At 45.0% G+C, this 21,124-nt stretch overlaps 2 protein-coding genes across 2 annotated transcripts in view; one reads left to right on the forward strand and one right to left on the reverse strand.

Annotated features, from left to right (window-relative positions):
* The window catches only part of LOC143955406 (uncharacterized), a 36,992-nt gene extending 21,945 nt beyond the window's left edge, over positions 1-15,047 (reverse strand). The window contains exons 1-6 of the mRNA XM_077465459.1: positions 14,756-15,047; positions 14,492-14,641; positions 14,236-14,377; positions 12,264-12,361; positions 12,011-12,149; positions 7,312-8,796 (exon numbers count right to left, since the gene is read on the reverse strand). Of these exons, the coding sequence (XP_077321585.1) occupies positions 7,312-8,796; positions 12,011-12,149; positions 12,264-12,361; positions 14,236-14,377; positions 14,492-14,590 (1,963 nt within the window). The 5' untranslated portion in view covers positions 14,591-14,641; positions 14,756-15,047. The remainder of the gene's footprint in view (positions 1-7,311; positions 8,797-12,010; positions 12,150-12,263; positions 12,362-14,235; positions 14,378-14,491; positions 14,642-14,755) is intronic.
* LOC143955192 (uncharacterized) overlaps positions 1-21,124 on the forward strand; it is a 422,346-nt gene that overhangs the window by 305,176 nt on the left and 96,046 nt on the right.

The raw sequence follows: 21,124 nt of genomic DNA on the forward strand, positions 1-21,124 counted from the left end.
AGCCAGCAACAGTGTTCCTGATCACCACAATGGATCTCGGGGCCACCAGACCAGTGTAAGACCGCAACAGTGTTCCTGATCATCACAATGGATCTCAGGGCCACCAGACCAGTGTAAGCCAGCAACAGTGTTCCTGATCACCACAATGGATCTCGGGGCCACCAGACCAGTGTAAGCCAGCAACAGTGTTCCTGATTACCACAATGGATCTCGGGGCCACCAGACCAGTGTAAGCCAGCAACAGTGTTCCTGATCACAGTCAGAACAGTTCCTGATGGCTGCTACACCTCTGCCAGTGAATAAGATCAATTCAAGCCGCCACAGTGGGACTGGCCATTGCTGTCTCACCAGTTCAAGTGTCAACAGAATAGTGTAAGCCAGCACCAGTGTTCCTGATAACCACCACACCAGTCCCAGTATTTCCATAGCAATGTAAGCCATCAACAGTGTTCCCAGTTGCAAGCCACACCAGTCCCAGTGCCACTAGACCAGCATAAGCCACCAACTGTGTTCCCAGTCGCAAGCCATTTTAGTCCCAGTGCCACTAGACCAGCGTAAGCCACCAACTGTGTTCCCAGTCGCAAGCCATTTTAGTCCCAGTGCCACTAGACCAGCGTGAGCCACCAACTGTGTTCCCAGTCGCAAGCCACTCTAGTCCCAGTTCCACTAGACCAGCTTGAGCCACCAACTGTGTTCTCAGTCGCAAGCCACTCTAGTCCCAGTTCCACTAGACCAGCTTGAGCCACCAACTGTGTTCTCAGTCGCAAGCCACTCTAGTCCCAGTTCCACTAGACCAGCTTGAGCCACCAACTGTGTTCCCAGTCGCAAGCCACACCAGTCCCAGGGCCATCAGCTGTGTTCCTGATCATCACCACTCCAGTCCCAGTTTTCCCCGGCCAGTGTACACTAGTAAGTCTTCCTAAATGTCACCAAAGCAGCCCCAAATTCACCAGACCATTATAAACCAGCAAGAGTGTTCCTGATTACCCCCACTTCAGTCCCAGTGTCAACAGGCCAGTGTAAGCTAGAAACAGTGTTCCTGACTACCACCACACCAGTCCCAGTGTTACCAGACCCCAGTAAGGGGAGAGACAGCCACATGTAGCAAGCTTTCAAAGGACAGCGCTGTGCCTAACCCTTTTTCTCCCTTGTCCTAAGAGATCTTTGGAGCAGCCAGGTGGGCTGGTAGTACCTGCAGACAGTAAAGCTGGGGGCAGTTCTACAGAGGAGAGGAGACTCTCCTGCATGCGGTTTTGCAACATTTTGTGCTACTTTCCAAAGGAGACTAAGAGCTCCTAGTCCACAAGGGACTTTTGCTAACTGATCCTTGACCACTCCAATACCGGGCACTTTCCGCCCTTCCTGCTCAAGCCAATTTTCAGCTATATGTGCTGTCACTTTTCAAATGACAATTGTGCGGTTATGTGACACTGTACCCAGACAAAATTTTTATAACTTTTTCACACAAATAGCGCTTTCTTTTTGTGGTATTTTATCACCTCTGGGGTTTTTATTTTTTTGCTACACAATTAAAAGAAGGCCGAAAATTTTGAAAAAAAACTTTTTTCTTCGTTTCTGTTATAACATTTTGTAAATAAGTAAGTTTGCTCTTTCAGAGATGTACACTGATGAGGCTGCACTGACGGGCATTGGTGAGGTGGCACTGACAATGGGCACTAATATGCTGCACTGATGGGCAATGAAAGGCGGAACTGATGGGCACTGATGGATGCCACTGATATGCAGCACTGATAGGCATTGATAGGTGGCACTGATAGGCGACACTGATGGGCATTGAAAGGATGCACTGATGGGTACTTATGGGTGACATTGATAGGCGGCATGGATGGGCACTTATCGGTGGCACTGATGGACACTGATAGATGGCACTGATGGGCATTACTGATAAGGAGGCACTGGCAGGCATCATTTATTGGCACAATTTGTTGGCACTGATTGGCATCCCTGGTGGCCATGGGTGGCATCAGTGGTGGGTATCCCTGGTGGTCCTGGGTGGGCAGCCTCGGGGGGGGGGGCTGCGCTGATTCATTGTCGCCCCCCCGACAGGAGAGCAGCCACTCAGCTCTCCTCTCTGTCAGACGCGAGTGGGGAAAAGCCGATACACGGCTTTTCCTGCTTACATTGTGATCAGCTGTGATTGGACTCCGTCAGAGGCTCTTTATCGAGATCGGAGTTGCATAGTGACACCACAACACCAATCGACGTGATGCACGCCCCCATGGGCGCACCGGCTTGTTATTCTGAAAGACGGCGTATGACGTCCTGTCAGGATATCTTAACCACTTTGCGCACGTCATATTGCTAATTGGCGGGCGGGAAGTGGTTAAAGACCGATTGTGCCCAGGAAGGAGAACAGTCTATGATCTTGTCTTTGTACATCGGAAGGAAGTTGTCCCCATCCATTGTTTTAGTCAAGTTGGGCATCCCATATCCCCTCTACCCTATCCAGGTTGTTATCCCTAATAAAAACAACAAAAAGAATTCAGGGACTGATTTCTTGTGCCCATATGCAAGTGTATTGCCTGGCTGTGCAGGAATAGGGGAGCCAGTTACTAGCAGCCCCTGCGGGGGGGGGGGGGGGATTGCTTCATCAATATAGAATCAGAGCAAATGTTAAAAATGTCTCCCATATGTGGTATCCCCATACTTGGGAGGAGTAGTAGAATTTATTTTGCGGTTAAATTCTAGGTGAGACCATACTGTGAGTTGGGATATTTTATTCATTGACAGTTTTGTGTAAAGAAGAATTTTAATTTTCTTCAAGTACTTTCTAAAACCTTGTGACAGAAGAATGAAATCTTCCAAAGACTCATTGTGCTGCTTAAAAAAATACTTTGGGTGTTTACGCTCCTGAATTTGGTCATTGTGTGGGTGTTTCTTCTCACCTGCCACTTTAATGCCTCAAAGAATGTGATAGGTATTCAGGAAATCAGATGCAACAGAACATTTAGGTTCTTTGTAAGCCCGAAGGTGCTCCTTGGATTTTGGACCCATCTTTGTCTAGGCAGCTAAAGAGTCTCACAAATGTGGTACCCCATGATTAGAAGAATGTATTTTGTGGTGTTATTGTAAGTATACCCATGTTGTGTGTGAGAAATAACTTGTTAAAATTACAACTTTGTGAAATAAAATCAGATTTGATTTCATTTATTTAGCAAAAATATTGTTGCAAATATTTACAAAATTCAAAAAAACTCGCCATGCCTCTTACTAAATAACTTGGACTGTCTACTTTCCAAAATAGGGTAATTTGGGGGTATTTGTAATGTCCTGGGATTTTAGGGCAGGTAGTCAGGAAATCAGATGCAACATTTATGCCCTTTAAAAGCCTGAAGGTGCTCTTTGGATTTTGGATCACCTCTATGTGTCTAGGCAGGTAAAAAGTCTCACACATGTGGTATCCCCATGTTTGAAAGGAGCAGTAGAATGTGTTTTGTGGTGTAATTGTATACCCATGTTGAGTGTGAGAAATAATTTGGAAAAATTAAACTTTGTGAAACAAAATAAAATTATATTTAATTTATTTTTCCAAGAAGATTCTTGCAAAAATTTACAAATTAAAAAAACTCCCCATGCCTCGTACTAAATACCACAAACTGTCTACTTTCAAAAAGGGGTTATTTGGGGGGTGTTTATACTGTTCTGGCGTTTTAAAGCCTCAAGAATCAAGACAGGTGGCCGGGACCTCGGGACTGATTCATTTTCAATATATACACTATACACTGTAGACTTTATACCTTTCACACAAATTACATAATATACACCTGATTTCCTTTTTATTTTACCAAAGAAATGTAGAAGAATACATTTTAGGCAACATTTTTTGAAGAAAGATTATTTATTTGCAAAGTTTTAGAAGAGAATGTAATTAAAAAATATATATATTTTATATATATATATTACATTTTAGTCTTTATTATATAAAATAATAATAAAAGCGGTGATAAATACAACCAAAAAAAAAAAGCTTTACCGGTCCCAAAAAATCATATAAAATTAATTTGTGTACAGTGTTGCACTACTGAGTAATTGTCAAAGTATCACGGTAATAAAAACCCAAAAAAATGGCGTGGACAGGAAGGGCGTTTAACATGGCAGTCTTCAAGTGGTTAACAAACAATAAAAATTAAGCTATAATCTAAATCAAAACCTTTATAATTGAAGACAATAAATGATATAATAGAAGAAGAAGATGATAATAAACTATAATAAAGCCCGGAAGCGACCGGGCGCAGCTGTTTCCTAGGGTAGGGGCCCCTACTCATCTCTGTGCCCTTGGAGCAACTTCTGACGTCACTTCTGATTCTCTGGCCAAAGCTATTTTTTTTTTAACGTCAAAATGCAAAAAAAAAAAAAAATTTTTTTTCTTTTGCTTTCAAAGGTAAATGAGAGATCTGGTCTTTTTTTTTTACGCCAGATCTCTCAATAAAGAGAACCTGTCATTCTTATTTTTATTACAAGGAATGTTCCTTGTAATAGAAATACAAGTGCTAAAAAAAATTAAATAAATAAAAGGGACAGTGTAAAAATAGAAAAATTGAAAGTAAAATAAATAAGAAAAAAAGAAAATGAAAGTGCCCCATCCCTCCATGCTCGTGAGGCGAAAGCATATGTAAGCCGTGCCCACATATGTAAATGGTGTTCAAACCACACACGTGAGGTATCGCTGCGAACATTAGAGCGAGAGCAATAATTCTAGCCAAAGACCTGCTCTGTAACTCTAAACAGGTAATCTGTAAACATTTTAAAGCACAGTCGATAGAGATTAAGTACCATAGTTTATCGCCATTCCACGAATGTGCGCAATTTTACAGCATGACGTGTTGGGTATCTATTTCCTTGGTGTAACATCATCTTTCACATTACACAAAAAAATTGGGGTAAAAATTGTCTTTTTTTTTTTTAATTCATTAAAGAGTATTTTTTTCCCAAAAAATTGCATGCGAAAGACCGCTGCACAAATACTGCATAACATAAATAATTGCAACGATCACCATTTTATTTTCTAGGAGCTTCTGCTAATATATATATATATATACATGTGTATGTATGTATGTATATATATATATATATATATATATATATATATACACACACACACACAGTATGAGTACACCCCTCACATTTCTGTAAATCTTTTCTTCTATCTTTTCATGTGACAACACTGAAGAAATGACACTTGTCTACAATGTAAAGTAGTGAGTGTACAGCTTGTATAACAGTGTAAATTTGCTGTCCCCTCAAAATAACTCAACACACAGCCATTCATGTCTAAACCGCTGGCAACAAAAGTCAGTACACCCCTAAGTGAAAATGTCCAAATTGGGCCCAATTAGCCATTTTCCCCTCCCCTGTGTCATGTAACTCATTAGTGTTACAAGGTCTCAGGTGTGAATGGGGAGCAGGTGTGTTAAATTTGGCGTTATCGCTCTCACTCTCTCATACTGGTCACTGGAAGTTCAACATGGCACCTCATGGCAAAGAACTCTCTGAGGATCTGAAAAAAAGAATTGTTGCTCTACATAAAGATGGCCTAGGCCAGTGATGGCGAACCTTGGCACCCCAGATGTTTTGGAACTACATTTCCCATGATGCTTAACTACACTGCAGAGTGCATGGGCATCATGGGAAATGTAGTTCCAAAAAATCTGGGGTGCCAAGGTTCGCCATCACTGGCCTAGGCTATAAGAGGATTGCCAAGACCCTGAAACTGAGCTGCAGCACGGTGGCCGAGACCATACAGCGGTGTAACAGGACAGGTTCCACTCAGAACAGGCCTCACCATGGTCCACCAAAGAAGTTGAGGTCATGTGCTCAGCATCATATCCAGAGGTTGTCTTCTGGAAATAGACATATGAGTGCTGCCAGCATTGCTGCAGAGGTTGAAGGGGTGGGGGGGGGGGGGGGGTCAGCCTGTCAGTGCTCAGACCATACGCCGCACACTGCATCAAATTTGTCTGCATGGCTGTCATCCCAGAAGGAAACTTCTTCTAAAGATGATGCACAAGAAAGACCACAAACAGTTTGCTGAAGACAAGCAGACTAAGGACATGGATTACTGGAATCATGTCCTGTGGTCTGATGAGACCAAGATAAACGTATTTGGTGTCAGATGGTGTCACGTGTGTGTGGGGGCAACCAGATGAGGAGGACAAAGACAAGTGTGTCTTGCCTACAGTCAAGCATGGTGGTGGGAGTGTCATGGTCTGGGGCTGCATGAGTGCTGCCGGCACTGGGGAGCTCCAGATCATTGAGGGGACCATGAATGCCAACATGTACTGTGACATACTGAAGCAGAGCATGATCCCCTCTCTTCAGAGACTGGGCCGCAGGGCAGTATTCCAACATAATGACCCCAAACACACCTCCAAGATGACCACTGCCTTGCTAAAGAAGCTGAGGGTAAAGGTGATGGACTGGCCAAGCATGTCTCCAGACCTAAACCCTATTGATCATCTGTGGGGCATCCTCAAATGGAAGATGGAGGAGCACGACGTCTCTAACACCCACCAGCTCTGTGATGTCATAATGGGGGAGGGGAAGAGGACTCCAGTGGTGACCTGTGAAGCTCTGGTGAACTCCATGCCCAAGAGGGTTAAGGCAGTGCTGGAAAATAATGGCGGCCACACAAAATATTGACTATTTGGACATTTTCGCTTTATTGTTGGTGGGAGGATTGTGCCCCAATGGTGGTGTCATTGGGCCCCATCATTGGTATCATTGGGCCCCATTGTTGGTGTCATTGGGAGGAACTATGCCTTATCAGTGTCATTGTAAAGAATTGCGTCCCAATGTTGTTGTTATTGGGCCCCGTTATTGGTGTCATTGGGAGGAACTGTGCCATATCAATGTCATTGGAAAGAATAGTGTTCCAATGTTGGTGTCATCAGGCCACATCAGTGGTGTAATTGGGAGAAATTGTGCCCCATTGTTGGTATCATTGGGCCCCATCGTTGGTGCAATTGACAGGAACTTTGCTCTATCAGTGTCATTGGAAAGAATTGTGTCCCATTGTTGGTGTCATTGGGTCCCATTGTTGGTGTCATTGGTAGGAGTTGAGTTTCGGGAGCCCCTTCATTGGTGTCAGTGAATGAAATAGCGCCCAGAGGGCCAGATAAAAGAAGTACACCTTGTCCATGGGCCGCAGGTTGGATATCCCTGCTTTAGAGGATCGTATTACTAGAATTCAATCCCTGCAGACTCAGATCTATCAACCCGAACCTGAAAAACATTCAACATATTCCACCCCACCCCCAACACACCACCGTTATCATGGAAATGATTGTTAACTCGTGTGACTTCTCTGGTGATGCACAAGGCTTTCTTTGTGAGTGAAAGATTTCCCGCACTCTGAACATGAATAAAGACGCTCCCCTGTGTGAATTCTCTGGTGTTTACCAAGGTTTCCCTTCGACATGAAAGATTTCTCGCACTCTGAACATGGATAAGGACGCTGGCCTGTGTGATATCTCTGGTGTGCATCAAGGGCGCTTTTTTGAGTGAAAGATTTCTCGCACTCTGAACATGAATGACGCTCACCCACGTGCATTCTCTGGTGATACACAAGGCTTCCTTTTGTCATGAAAGATCTCTCGCACTCTGAACATGGAAAGGGACGCACACCCGTGTGAATCCTCTGGTGTTTAACAAGGTTTCCTTTTGACGTGAAAGATTTCCCGCACTCTGAACATGGATAAGGACGCTCACCCGTGTGATATCTCTGGTGTTCATCAAGGGCGTTTTTTTGAGTGAACGATTTCCCGCACTCTGAACATGCATAAGGGCGCACACCTGTGTGGGCTCTCTGGTGTACATGAAGTATTGCTTTCTCAAAGAAACCTTTCCCGCACTCTGAACATGAATAAGGACGCTCCCCTGTGTGAGCTCTCTGGTGTACAAGAAGTTTTGCTTTCTCAAGGAAACCTTTCCCACACTCTGAGCATGAATAGGGACGCTCACCCGTGTGAATCTTCTGGTGTCTAATAAGATAATTTTTTTTATTGAAACTTTTTCCGCACTCTGAACATGAATGAGAAGCCTCGCCTGTGTGACTTCTTTGGTGTATAAGAAAATCTCTTTTTTTAGTGAAACAATTCCCACACTTTAAACATGAAAAGAGACGCTCATCTGTGTGACTTTTTTCGTGTTTAAGAAGGTTTCCTTTCAAACTAAAACATTTCCCGCACTCTGAACATGAATAGGGACGCTCCCCTGTGTGAATTTTTTTGTGTCTAAGAAGGCTTCCTCTCACATTGAAACATTTCTCGCACTCTGAACATGAATAGGGACGCTCACCCGTGTGAACTCTCTGGTGTTCTTCAAGTGTGCTTTTCCGCGTAAAAGACTTCCCGCACTCTGAACATGAAAAGGGACGCTCATCTGTGTGACTTTTATTGTGTTTATGAAGGTTTGCTTTCAAAGTGAAACATTTCCCGCACTCTGAACATGAATAAGGACGCTCTCCTGTGTGACTTTTTTTGTGTCTAAGAACGCTTCCTTTCAAAGTGAAACATTTCCCGCACTCTGAACATGAATAGGGACGTTCAGCTGTGTGACGTTTCTTGTGTCTAAGAAGTTCTCTCTTTTTTGTGAAAAACTTTCCACACACTGAACATGACAATGAACTCTCTTCTGCGTGATCTCCTTCCTGCCCTGAAGAAGATTCCTCGAGAATAGACGGATCTATTAATGTATTTCTCCTGTGAGATCTTAGAGTCCTGGGATGTGATTTATCAGAAGGTTCCTCAGACGTATTCCGGACATTATGGTCATCTGCTGAGAAACAATTTTACAATAAATGTTAGAAGAATTTTTGAAACCTTTCAGGAGTCATAGATGTTGGGAACATGACATTATACTAAGGAATGGAGATGGACCTTTCATATGGTGTACAGTATCTCCTCCTCATTTGTTGGGAACATGACGTTATATTGAGGAATGGAGATGGACCTTTCATATGGTGTACAGTATCTCCTCCTCATTTGTTGGGTACATGACGTTATATTGAGGAATGGAGATGGACCTTTCATATGGCGTACAGTATCTCCTCCTCATTTGTTGGGAACATGACGTTATATTGAGGAATGGAGATGGACCTTTCATATGATGTACAGTATCTCCTCCTCATTTGTTGGGAACATGACGTTATATTGAGGAATGGAGATGGACCTTTCATATGATGTACAGTATCTCCTCCTCATTTGTTGGGAACATGACGTTATATTGAGGAATGGAGATGGACCTTTCATATGATGTACAGTATCTCCTCCTCATTTGTTGGGAACATGACATCATATTGAGGAATGGAGATGGACCTTTCATATGGTGTTATATACCCACAGTACATTGGGCAATGGGGTAGGTACATCGATGATGTTCTTACTATTAACATTTAAGATTTCTCAGTCTTTCCTTGAAATAAGAATATTATGTTCTCCATTTTATAGACGCACATCATATATTGTGTGTAATTTAAAGAAAAAGAAAAAACAACCTCTTTATTACGGAAGAGATGCTTTGTTTTTACAGCTCTGTGGATGAGGAATAGTTGGGTTTAGTAATAAATAATATCAATATTAATAATCCATGCCCACTTCTCACCGTTCTTTTTAGGGGGTAGGTCAACAATAAAAACACACAACACACACTGTAAGTGAAAAAGATTATATTGCACAAAGTATTAACCTGACCAGCTTTGTCACAGACAAGGAAATATTACTTAAAACAATACTTTAAAAAAGGGACAGGCCAAGAAAACATGCCACCGATACTACAGAACCAAAATGCTAAATAACACATAAATCCCAGATAAAGATCCACTGTGATATCCAGTAGCAACAATTCACCAAATAAGGTGCTATAAAACCCAAGACTAGAAGTTCAAACCCTAGCAAACTGGACAACTAGTCAAAAGTATATAAAATATTACCAATCCCAAGGGATGAGGCAAGGGTTGAAGTCTCTCGCAGGCCTTCTCCCTCAGGCCTAACCTATAAGTGTATAAGATCACTCTGTCCAAGCTTCAGGTCCACTACTCCCTCCGGCCACGTAAAAGTCCATAAAAATATCCCATAGTTTGCTGACGTGATAACTTTTGCGCAAACCAATCAATATACGCTCAGTGGGATTTTTATTATCAAAAATATGTAGCAGAATACATATTGGCCTAAATTGATGAAGAAATTTGATTTTTTTTATTGGATTTGTTTTATAGCAGAAAGTATAAAATATAGTTTATTTTATTTTTTTTCAAAATTGTCAGTCTTTTTGTGTTTATAGTGCAAAAAATGGTCAGCTAGATGGTCAGCCTTGGATAGGCATATATAACTTGGAGGGATGGACATGTAGATTGAAAGGGATGGTAGAAAATTGGTGGGGTGGCTTATATGAAATAAATCTCTAAATCTTTGTTCAAGCTACCCGGCGCGAGTGCGTCCAGGATGTAGATCCACAATGTTTCCCTCTCACAGAGACACGCTCAGCCAGAGGGAGTCTTGGGAATCGATTCTATGACCCAGACTCGAAGTCCAGCAGTGGAACCCTGGTGAAATTCCTTGAAGTGTTTTGGGATACTAACATCACTTCCTGTCTCGACTGATCGTCTGCGTTCTCTGAACCTTTTGCACAAGGTCCGGATGGTGCGGCCCATATACAATAGGCCACAGGGGATGCACGGTATGTTACAAATTTGGAGTAGCAATTAAAAAACTCATTGAGGGAGTACGTTTTTTCCTTTTGTGGTAAAGGATTTTTGGGCGTGGGTCATGAACATGCAAGTCAGGCATTTTAGTTTCCTGCACTGGCACATGCCTTTTTCATGGATAGGAAGGTGAGGGATGGTGTAGGTTTGGTTTTGGTGGGTTTGAGTTTGCTCGGCCTTTTATATTTCTGGCTGTTCTATATGTGATTTTGGGTACATTGGAGAAGGATGGCTGCAGGAAGGGAATCCTCCAACAGTATCCCCCAAAGGGAAACATTTTGGATCTACACCCTGGACACGCTCGCACCGGGTGGCCTAAATCAAGATTTCGAGATTCATTCCCGTATTATAAGCCACCCTACCATTATACTACCATCCCTTTCCATCTATATGTAAATCCCTCCAAGTTATATATACCTATCCAAGCTCCCCATATACCAGCACTCATGTGAGCCGACTACTTTTTAATTAATCCATTCTGTTATAATATCTTGTTGTTTTATTGCCCCATTGTTGATCTATCTACTATGACCTGCTTATTATGCATGACACTTGCTACCCTGCCCGGCTGCCCATGGCGTGTCTATTGCAGGGGGGTGGTCTGTTGATTCTATTGGCCCTTCCTGCCAGCTCTACTTAACCACATCCAAGATGGCCGACAGCACTGCCTGATGAAGCAGCATGCATGCGTGTGTGGTTCCAGCCTCCCACACAAAGATCTCCTCTGCACCCCCTCCATCCAGCCCGGGACACCGGAAACCACCGGCACCACCAGGTAAGATGAAACCACGCCTTCCAGCTGCAGCCATGGATCTCTGCCATGATCTGGATGATAACTACTGATGTGCCTAGAATCACCTACTGTCTAGTGTGTGTATTGCCTATAATAAACCTGTCTTTGTGATATTACTACACTCAGATCGCTGCTGCTCTCCTCTCTCTTTGTTACTTACCTGCCGAGTTTCTTCTACTGGCTGCCTTTCCAGTGTGCACAAAGACCTCAGTCTTTCTTTCATGTAGTTACCACTCAGGATACACAGACTTCCAATAACTTGGACTCTCCCACCTCCCCCTCCATCCCGTCCACCTTGTCTCCTGATTATTGTCCCAAATAGAGACTATATGTTATACCCCTCAGTAGAGGTGCCCTCACAATGGCCATATATTTCCAATCCCCCCTGTTCCAATTGCATGAAACAATGTAAATACATACTTTATACTCATAGAAGTAAAATAATAATGGGTATGAGAATAATGGGAATTGGTTTATATTTAGTGTTTATGACTTACTTGTGTCCGTATGTAGAGAAGATTCCTCCTGTTTACTTTTCATAATCATCTCCCCCTCCTTCATAGACTGCTGATCTCCGTTCACCAACCTCTCTTCTTCCTCTTTAATCTCATCTTTTATGTCTTTCAGTCCTTTACCCTAAACCCCAAAGATAGAAGAACACATTTTTAAAAAGAACAAGGAGTTACATGGAAGAATGCCCTCTTATGGATTAGAATTCATTTTTAGGTCTACAAGCTCAGTGCCACCTACCTGATGATGGTGGGGGATGGTGTGACCTTCCTGTGTGGAATCCCGGGAATACAGAGGATGGGGACATCTCTCTGGTGGGTTCCCATTACTGGATCCATCTGTAGGAAACAGGAAAGAGGGTCTGGGAATTTAAATGAGGTGAGAGATAACTTGATAAAATGTCATATTGATATATTTATTTCTGTAAGCAATTAAAATAACACATTGCATTGAATATATGTATTGGTATTGATTGGTATACACTATACACAATAAATAAACTGTAATTCATATATATATATACATAGGAATAGTGTGAGCCAATTGTACTCCCTATTACAGAATTAATAAAAGAGCATAGTTGATCTGATGAATACATGCATGGGCATTGATTATTTCATATATATTAGAGCTGCCACGATGAGTCTACGTAATCGATTACGTCGACTACAAAAATACGTCGACGTGCGTGCAGGGCATCGATGCGTCACAGTGCTCCGTATCCCCCTCTCTGTGCCGCCGTCCCTAGGGGTGCAACGGATCGTCACCGATCCATGATCCGAACGGGTCACCCCGCTCGGATCGGCACCTGCCACGATCCGCGGAGCGATCCGCGGTCTCGGCCTTAGGAGAGGCCGCGGCTTCGGTCTAGCTCCGAAGCGGCGGCCATCTTTCTACACCCAGGCATTTACAATGTGATCGCTCCGACGGAGCGATCACTTGTAAAAAAACCGGCGTCATGTCATGACGCTGGTTTCTCTCTCCCCCTCTCTGTATTGATCTGTGCAGTGGAGGGGAGAGGTTGGATGGAAGCAGCCATCCCTCCATACCCAGCCCATACTCTGCCAGCCCATACTATACTCTGCCAGCCCATACCATACTCTGCCATACCATACCATACTCTGCCATACCAGCCCATACACTGCCATACCAGCCCATACTCTGCCATGCCATACAATACTCTGCCATACAATACTCTGCCATACAATACTCTGCCATACAATACTCTGCCATACAATACTCTGACAGCCAATGCAATACAATACTCTGCAATACAATACTCTCAAGGTTATCCAAAGGATTAATTAGCTAATCAAAAAAAAACCACTAGATTCATAAAAAAATTAGAAAAAAAAAATAATCGGATAGTCGTTGACTAATCGAATAAATAATCGATAGATTAGTCGACAGACAAATTAATCGTTAGTTGCAGCTCTAATATATATTATATATATATATATATATATATATATATATATATATCTCTGTATATACACAAAGGGTGTGAGATGAAATGTACTCCATGTCATGGAATCAATAGGTATATAGATATGACAAAATTGGTCTACTCGACGGAGAAACCATAGGTTAACGGCATGACTGACTGCATCCAAAAATCTTGACGCATTTCGTGGATTCACTTCATTTCCTGAGGAGCAGATGCACAACCTCTATAATGGCTAAGATTCATGACATGCCATACTACGAACTGAAGGCCGCTGGAAGTTTCTACATTGTAAACCCCACAGAGAGACCAGGCACACACAAATCCCCAGGGAAATCATAAACTCTGTGTAGTTTATGGTGGTGGTATATATTAATAGGTCCAAAGTATCTTACATGCCCACATGGTCCGCAATATGGCATGCAATGTGCACAAGGTGTAAAGCTTATATAGGGATGGGGACGCATGATCCCATGCTCTCCATTTAAAGTCCAAAAAAAATACCTCATCTGTAGGAAACACACACACTGACTGAATACATTGTTTCTATGTGTTTATCAGATGATGGGGGATCTAGGTGGAGCCTCCATACTGCTCTCTCCTTTACAATAAAGTCTCCTCTTACCCGGTGATGTGAGGGGCGGCTGATTCTCCATCATGACGTCCTTTCTAGAGGTCATGTGACCTGATGTGACGGTCCATAGATCCTTAATCATCAGCTTATATTTGAAACATCAGCTTATACTGTAGTTAGTGTCCAGTACTCACCTGTGCTGGTATCTGGGGAAGGCTCCTCCTCTTTAGTTGTCATCCCCATCCCAACTTCCTCCGTAGACCCCAGATAACTCATCACAGTCATCACCTCTTTCTCCTCTTTAACCTCAACGTTCACAGACATCCCTTCTTCATGCTAAGCCAACAAAAAGAAGAAAAAAAAAACATTTACAACTTGTGGACCAATAGGCTAAGAGAAGAGTGTAATCACAAACAGTCTAGAGTCACGTTTATGTTTTTTCCTATCTACCTGATCATTGTAAGGGATGGTGTGATCTTCCTGGGTGGAATTCTGGGGATGTAGAGGACCACCCCCTCCTAAAGTCTGCTGAGCTCCACTCATTGACATCTCTTCTTCTTCCTCTTTAATTTCAACTTTGATGTCTTTCAGGTCTTCACCCTAAACCCCAAAGATGATAGAAGAAAAAAGAAGAAAAAAAGAGATTACATATAAGAATTTCAATTCATAGTTTAGAATTATTTTTTAAAGTTCTACATGTTCAGTACTACCTACCTGATGATGGTGGGGGATGGTGTGATCTTCCTGTGTGGAATCCCGGGAATACAGAGGACGGGGACATCTCTCTGGTGGGTTCCCATTACTGGATCCATCTGTAGGAAACACACACACTGACTGAATACATTGTTTCTATGTGTTTATCAGATGATGGGGGATCTAGGTGGAGCCTCCGTACTGCTCTCTCCTTTACAATAAAGTCTCCTCTTACCCGGTGATGTGAGGGGCGGCTGATTCTCCATCATGACGTCCTTGTAGAGATCCTTGTGTCCTTCTAAATACTCCCACTCCTCCCAACTGCTGGGTGTTAATGGATCACCAGATATTTTCTTCACTACTTGAGTAAAGTAATCCTGTGTAAAGAGAGAAATAAACAATGGTCACTCCTGACTAGGGATGAGCCGAACACCCCCCGGTTCGGTTCGTACCAGAACTTTCGAACGGACCCCATGTTCGTTACGAACGTTAGAACCCCATTGAAGTCTATGGGACTCGAACATTCGAAATTAAAAGTGCTAATTTTAACGGCTAATATGTAAGATACTGTCCTAAAAAGGGTTTGGGGACCTGGCTCCTGCCCCAGGGGACATGGGTCAATGCCTAAAATGTTTTAAAAAATGGCCGTTTTGGCGGGAGCACTGATTTTAATGACGATTAAAGTGAAAAAAAAAGTGAAATATTCCTGTAAATATGGTGCCTGGGGGGTGTCTGTAGTATGCCTGTGAAGTGCCAAGTGTTTCCCGTGTTTAGAACAGTCCCTGCACAAAATGACATTTAACGGAAATAACACCATTTAAAGCTGCTTGCGGTTTTAATGTTATATCTGGTTCCTGCAATATGGTTGAAAATCATTCAGAAAAATGGCATGGGTAGCCCTCCCTGCCCATTACCAGCCTATTTGGGTCTTGTACGCATATTAAGGCGAACCCTGTACCCATATTAAAAAAAGGAAATGCGTGTGGCCCCCAGGCCCTATATACTCAGAACAGCAGTATACAGGCGGTGCAAACAAGACAGGGACTGTGTAGGTTTGTTGTGTTAAGTTGAATCTGTTTGTAATTTTCAACTGGTACATTTTTAAAGTGTAGCTCCAGTCAAAAAAACTATTTTTAAGCTTTTTGGAAAACATAGGGAAGGGTTATCACCCCTGTATAATTTGTTTTGTCGTCCATCTTTTTTCATCTCACTTGCTGCTGTCTCCTTGCGTTTGCAAGTAGGAGATGTTTGTAAGTTGGATGTTTGAAAGTAGGGGCCTGCCCTATATGCTCTGCAGAAATGGCGGAACAAGGTGTTGGTTTTGCCACAACATTGTAAGCCCTCAAAGTGACTCTTGGTGGGCGCTGGAGCGCCCTGCTGTGAACGATTATATCAAGAATTGTAATTACATGCCATTGTTGAACAGTGCTAGAAAAATTGACCTTTGGTGGTTGTGGTGCTGGTGCCACAACACTATAAGTCCTCACCGTTACTCTGGGTGGGCACAGGAAGGGGCCCTCCTGTGAAATATTATATCAAGAATTGTAATTACATGTCCCTGTTAAACAGGGGCAGAAAAATTTGGCCTTAGGCACTGCTGCTGGTGCCACCACACTGCAACCTCTTCCATATACTCTAGTTTTATTGCAGGAATTAGCCCTGCTGCAAAGCATTGCATCAAAAATTGTACTTAATCGCCCCTGTTAAACAGGGGCAGAAAAATTGGGCCTTAGGCACTGGTGCTGGTGCCACCACACTGCAACCTCTGCCATATACTCTAGTTTTATTGCAGGAATTAGCCCTGCTGCAAAGCATTGCATCAAAAATTGTACTTAAACGCCCCTGTTAAACAGGGGCAGAAAAATTGGGCTGATGGCATCAACCAGAACCAGAAATGTTCTTCCAACATATCAGCGGAGGAGGAAGAGGATAGACAATCAACATAACAGGACAGTCACTCAGCATCAGCATAGGCAGTCTTGAAGGGATGTGGTATTTGAAAAAAATTATTCTGTTACATCAGCTTCAGGTGCTTGGTAGCTGTGGGTGATCCAAGACTGATTCATCTTGATGAAGGTCAGTCGATCAACTGATTCGGTGGACAGGCGCACCCTGTGATCGGTAACAAAGCCACCAGCAGCACTGAAGGTGCGTTCCGAAAGAACGCTGGATGCAGGACAGGCCAGTAGCTCAATTGCATACTGTGCAAGCTCTGGCCAGTGATCCATCCTCAAGACCCAGTAAGCCAGAGGATTTTCGGTGGGAAAGGTGTCCAAGTCTGACCTTGCCCCTAGGTATTCCTTCACCATGTAAATCAGACGCTGGCGATGGGTGCTGGAACCGATCATACCTTGGGGCTGCGGACTAAAAAATTGTCTGAAAGCATCAGTCAGACGGCCACCTTCTCCACCGCTCCTTCTGACCGATGCCTCAGCAACACGTTGTCCAGGACCAGGAGTTTGTAACCTCCCAGTCTCTGGGAACGCGTTGCACAGACCTTTCTGCAAGGCCTCCCGGAGATGTCTCATCCTCTGCTCCCTCTGCGATGGCAAGATAAGGTCGGCAACCTTACCCTTGTACCGTGGATCAAGGAGAGTGGCCAGCCAGTAATGGTCCCTCTCCTTGATCCGAAGAATACGAGGATCCTTCCGCAGGCTTTGCAGGATCAGGGAGGCTATGCAGCGTAGGTTAGCTGAGGCATTCGGTCCGGAGTCCTCTGGGTCACTAAGGGCAACATGATCCACAGCTACCTCCTCCCAGCCACGTACAAGTCCACGTGTTTCTTGGGACTGTAAATCATCCCTACAAGACTGCTGCTGCTGATGCTGAGTGCCAGCCTCCACCTCCATGCTGACACAATCATCCTCCTCCTCCTCTTCCTCCTCCTCATCCTCTTCCTGTGTGATGGGTGGCACGGCAGGAACACTGTCTGGATAAAGGGGGCCTTGAGAGGCAAGGAAGTCCTCCTCTTCCTGCCTCTGTTCTGCCTCAAGTGCCCTGTCCATTATTCCACGCAGCGTATGCTCCAAGAGGTGGACAAGAGGTACAGTGTCACTGATGCATGCACTGTCACTGCTCACCATCCTTGTGGCCTCCTCAAACGGTGACAGGACAGTGCATGCATCCCTGATCATGCCCCACTGGCGTGGTGAGAAAAAACCGAGCTCCCCTGACCCTGTCCTGGTGCCGTAGTCGCACAGGTACTCATTGATGGCCCTCTGCTGCGTGTGCAGCCGCTGCAGCATGGCCAATGTTGAGTTCCATCTGGTGGGCATGTCACATATAAGGCGGTTCTTGGGCAGGTTCAACTCCTTTTGGAGCTCAGCCAGCCGAGCACAGGCATTAAATGATCGGCGGAAATGCACACAGACTTTCCTGGCCTGCTTCAGGACATCCTGTAAGCCAGGGTACCTGCCCAAGAACCGCTGCACCACCAGGTTAAGGACGTGAGCTACACAGGGCACATGGGTCAGTTGTCCCTGTCGGAGGGCGGAGAGGAGGTTGCTGCCATTGTCGCAAACCACCATTCCTGGCTTAAGCTGGCGTGGCGTCAACCACCTCTCGGCCTGCCCCTGCAGAGCTGACAAAACATCCGCCCCAGTGTGGCTCCTGTCCCCCAAACAAACCAGCGCAAGCACGGCATGGCATCGTTTTGCCTGCGTACTTGCGTAGCCCCTGGAACGCCTACGAAGCACCGCTGGTTCTGAGGACAGAGCACTGGAAGAGGCCATGGAGGAAGAAGAAGAGGAGGGGGTGGAGGAGAGAGGTGTGTCACAACCAATAGTAGCATTTTGGAGGCGTGGTGGCGGAACAACCTCCAACACTACTGCACCTTGTCCTGCATCCTTCCCAGCAGCCAGAAGAGTGACCCAATGGGCCGTGAAAGACAGGTAACGTCCCTGTCCATGCCTGCTGGACCATGAGTCAGCGGTAATATGCACCTTACCGCTGACCGCCCTGTCCAGCGAGGCAAGGACATTGCCTTCCACATGCTGGTAGAGAGCCGGAATCGCCTTCCGTGAGAAAAAGTGGCGTTTGGGGACCTGCCACTGAGGAACCGCACATTGTACAAACTCACGGAAGGGGGCCGAGTCTATCAACTGAAAAGGCAGCAGTTGAAGTGCTAGCAATTTAGCATAGCTAGCATTCAACCGCTGGGCATGTGGATGGCTGGGAGTAAACTTCTTCCGCCGGTCCAGCAGCTGGGGCAGGGACATTTGCCTGCTATAATCGGATGTGGGTGTACCGCTAGCAGAGTTCCCGGAAGCACTTGGCTGTGACACACCTAATTCTACACCTTCATTCATCTCAGAGCAGGTTTCAGAGAGGACTGAAGGTCTAGTGGGGTTGGAGATGCCAGCTGATGAGGAGCAAGGAGAGGTCCGCTTTGTTCTTTGGTGTGGGTCTTTGAGGTACGCTTGCCAACGAGCTGCATGGCAGGTCAACATATGTCTGGTCAAGCATGTGGTGCCCAAGCGGCTGATGTTTTGGCCACGTGAGATACGCTTGAGACATATGTTGCAAATAGCAGCGGTGCGATCTGATGCACTCGTCTCAAAAAAGGCCCACACCAAAGAACTTTTAGAATAACGCGCAGAGGCAGCGCTCTGCACAGGCGGAGCTCTGCGGTGTGATTCAGTCGGTGTGCTGCCCCTAAGCTGGCCCCCGGAGGGCATCCTGCCTCGTTGGACATGTGCCTCCTCCTCCTCCTCCTCCTCCTCCCTCCTTCCAGGCACCCACGTGGAGTCAGTGCCCTCATCATCCCCTCCCTCTTCATCGCTGTAGCAAACCTGGCAGTATGCTGCAGCTTGTGGAACATGACTGCCAGATTGCTGTCCTTCTTGAGCATCCCCTCTCTCTACGCTCACGCTACTGCCTTCCTCTAGCTGAGTGTCATCATCAGAGCCCACAAAACACTGGGCATCCTCCTGGAGCATGTACCCAACACTGTGCTCAAAGAGTTCAGGAGACTCCTCAGGAGGACGTGGTGGGTCTAGGGAAGGAGTCACTGATGATGACATTGAGAGGAGGGAAGACGATGCGTTGGCAGCTGCTTTGCTACTACCCTGAGACTGGGTGAGAGAGGATGAGGAGGATGAAGAGGGCTTGGTCATCCACTCTAGCAAGTCGTTGGCATGTTGCGGTTCAACATGTCCAGCTGCCGAAAAGAAGGACAAACATGTCCCATGGCCACGTGCTGATGACAATGCACCGCGTCCACGACCAGCACTGTTGTCTCTAGACACAGAGCCTGCTTGCCCTCTTTTATCGGCTCGCGCCTGTCTGCCTCTCCTTGCTGGCCTTCCAGACATGGTAATGGCCTGAAGGGAGTTGGGTAAAACAACAGTTGGGTAGTTTATATTGTGCTGGAGGCACACAACACCCACTAACTCCTGCAGATGCCTTTTTTATAGAACACCAGAGATAAAGGGGTATATACAGATGTATACTGTGCTGTGCTGGAGGCACACACAACTTCCAATAACTCCTGCAGATGGCAAGTGGGCTCAAATAGAGAACAGCTATGTAGGTGGATTATAGCGGTATGTACTGGGTACAGAGCACGCAGACAGCACGCACTATCTCCTAACACTACTGACTGCAAGCTCTATTATTAAAGATATATAAATATAGTGAAGTGAATAGTGAATATAGTGGTGTATACTGCGGTCAGGGCACAGACAATAACCACTACACAACAGCAAGATAGGAAATCAGCCAAAAACGATCGGTGTGTACTGTGTTGAAGGTACACAGAACACCCACTGCTTCAGATGCTAACACACTACACGAGGCCGCCTCAATGGCGGCCTTATATAGTGTAGGGCGTGCACTACACAGCCTGAGCTATGATTGGCCACAGGCATCCTGCCTATGGCCAATCATGGCTCTCCTCGCTGCTGGCGCTGCAATTGGCCAAGCATGCGGGGTCACAGTGCATGCTTGGCCAATCATGAGCCAGCAATGCACTGCGTCATCGCAGTGCATTGTGGGCCGTGAGCGCCATGCGAATTTTGACGCGAACGGACCAAGTGTTCGGATTTCGCCGAACGGACGAACAGCCAATGTTCGAGTCGAACGTACGTTCGACTCGAACATGAAGCTCATCCCTACTCCTGACCTCCTATATTCCTCCTCAGCTCTCCAGATAGAATATTATGTCATGTGACCTCACAGATTCCTCCTGACTTCCTCCTGATCTATACAGGACTCTCCTCTCAGTAGATGGTTAATAAACTGAGAATTATCTGGACTGTACTGGGATGAATAATATCTGCACAAAGTCCCTCCAGAGTTCTGACACCCAAAGGCTGCTTTTAAAGAACATCTCTAACTAAAATATTTTATTTTAGGCTTGGAATGACTTGACTAGGGTAGCCAGATAACTTA

This window comes from Lithobates pipiens, unplaced genomic scaffold (genome assembly GCF_037356315.1).
Source record: "Lithobates pipiens isolate NorthernLeopardFrog02 unplaced genomic scaffold, aLitPip1_a1.2 Scaffold_35, whole genome shotgun sequence".
In the NCBI taxonomy this organism is placed as follows: domain Eukaryota; kingdom Metazoa; phylum Chordata; class Amphibia; order Anura; family Ranidae; genus Lithobates; species Lithobates pipiens.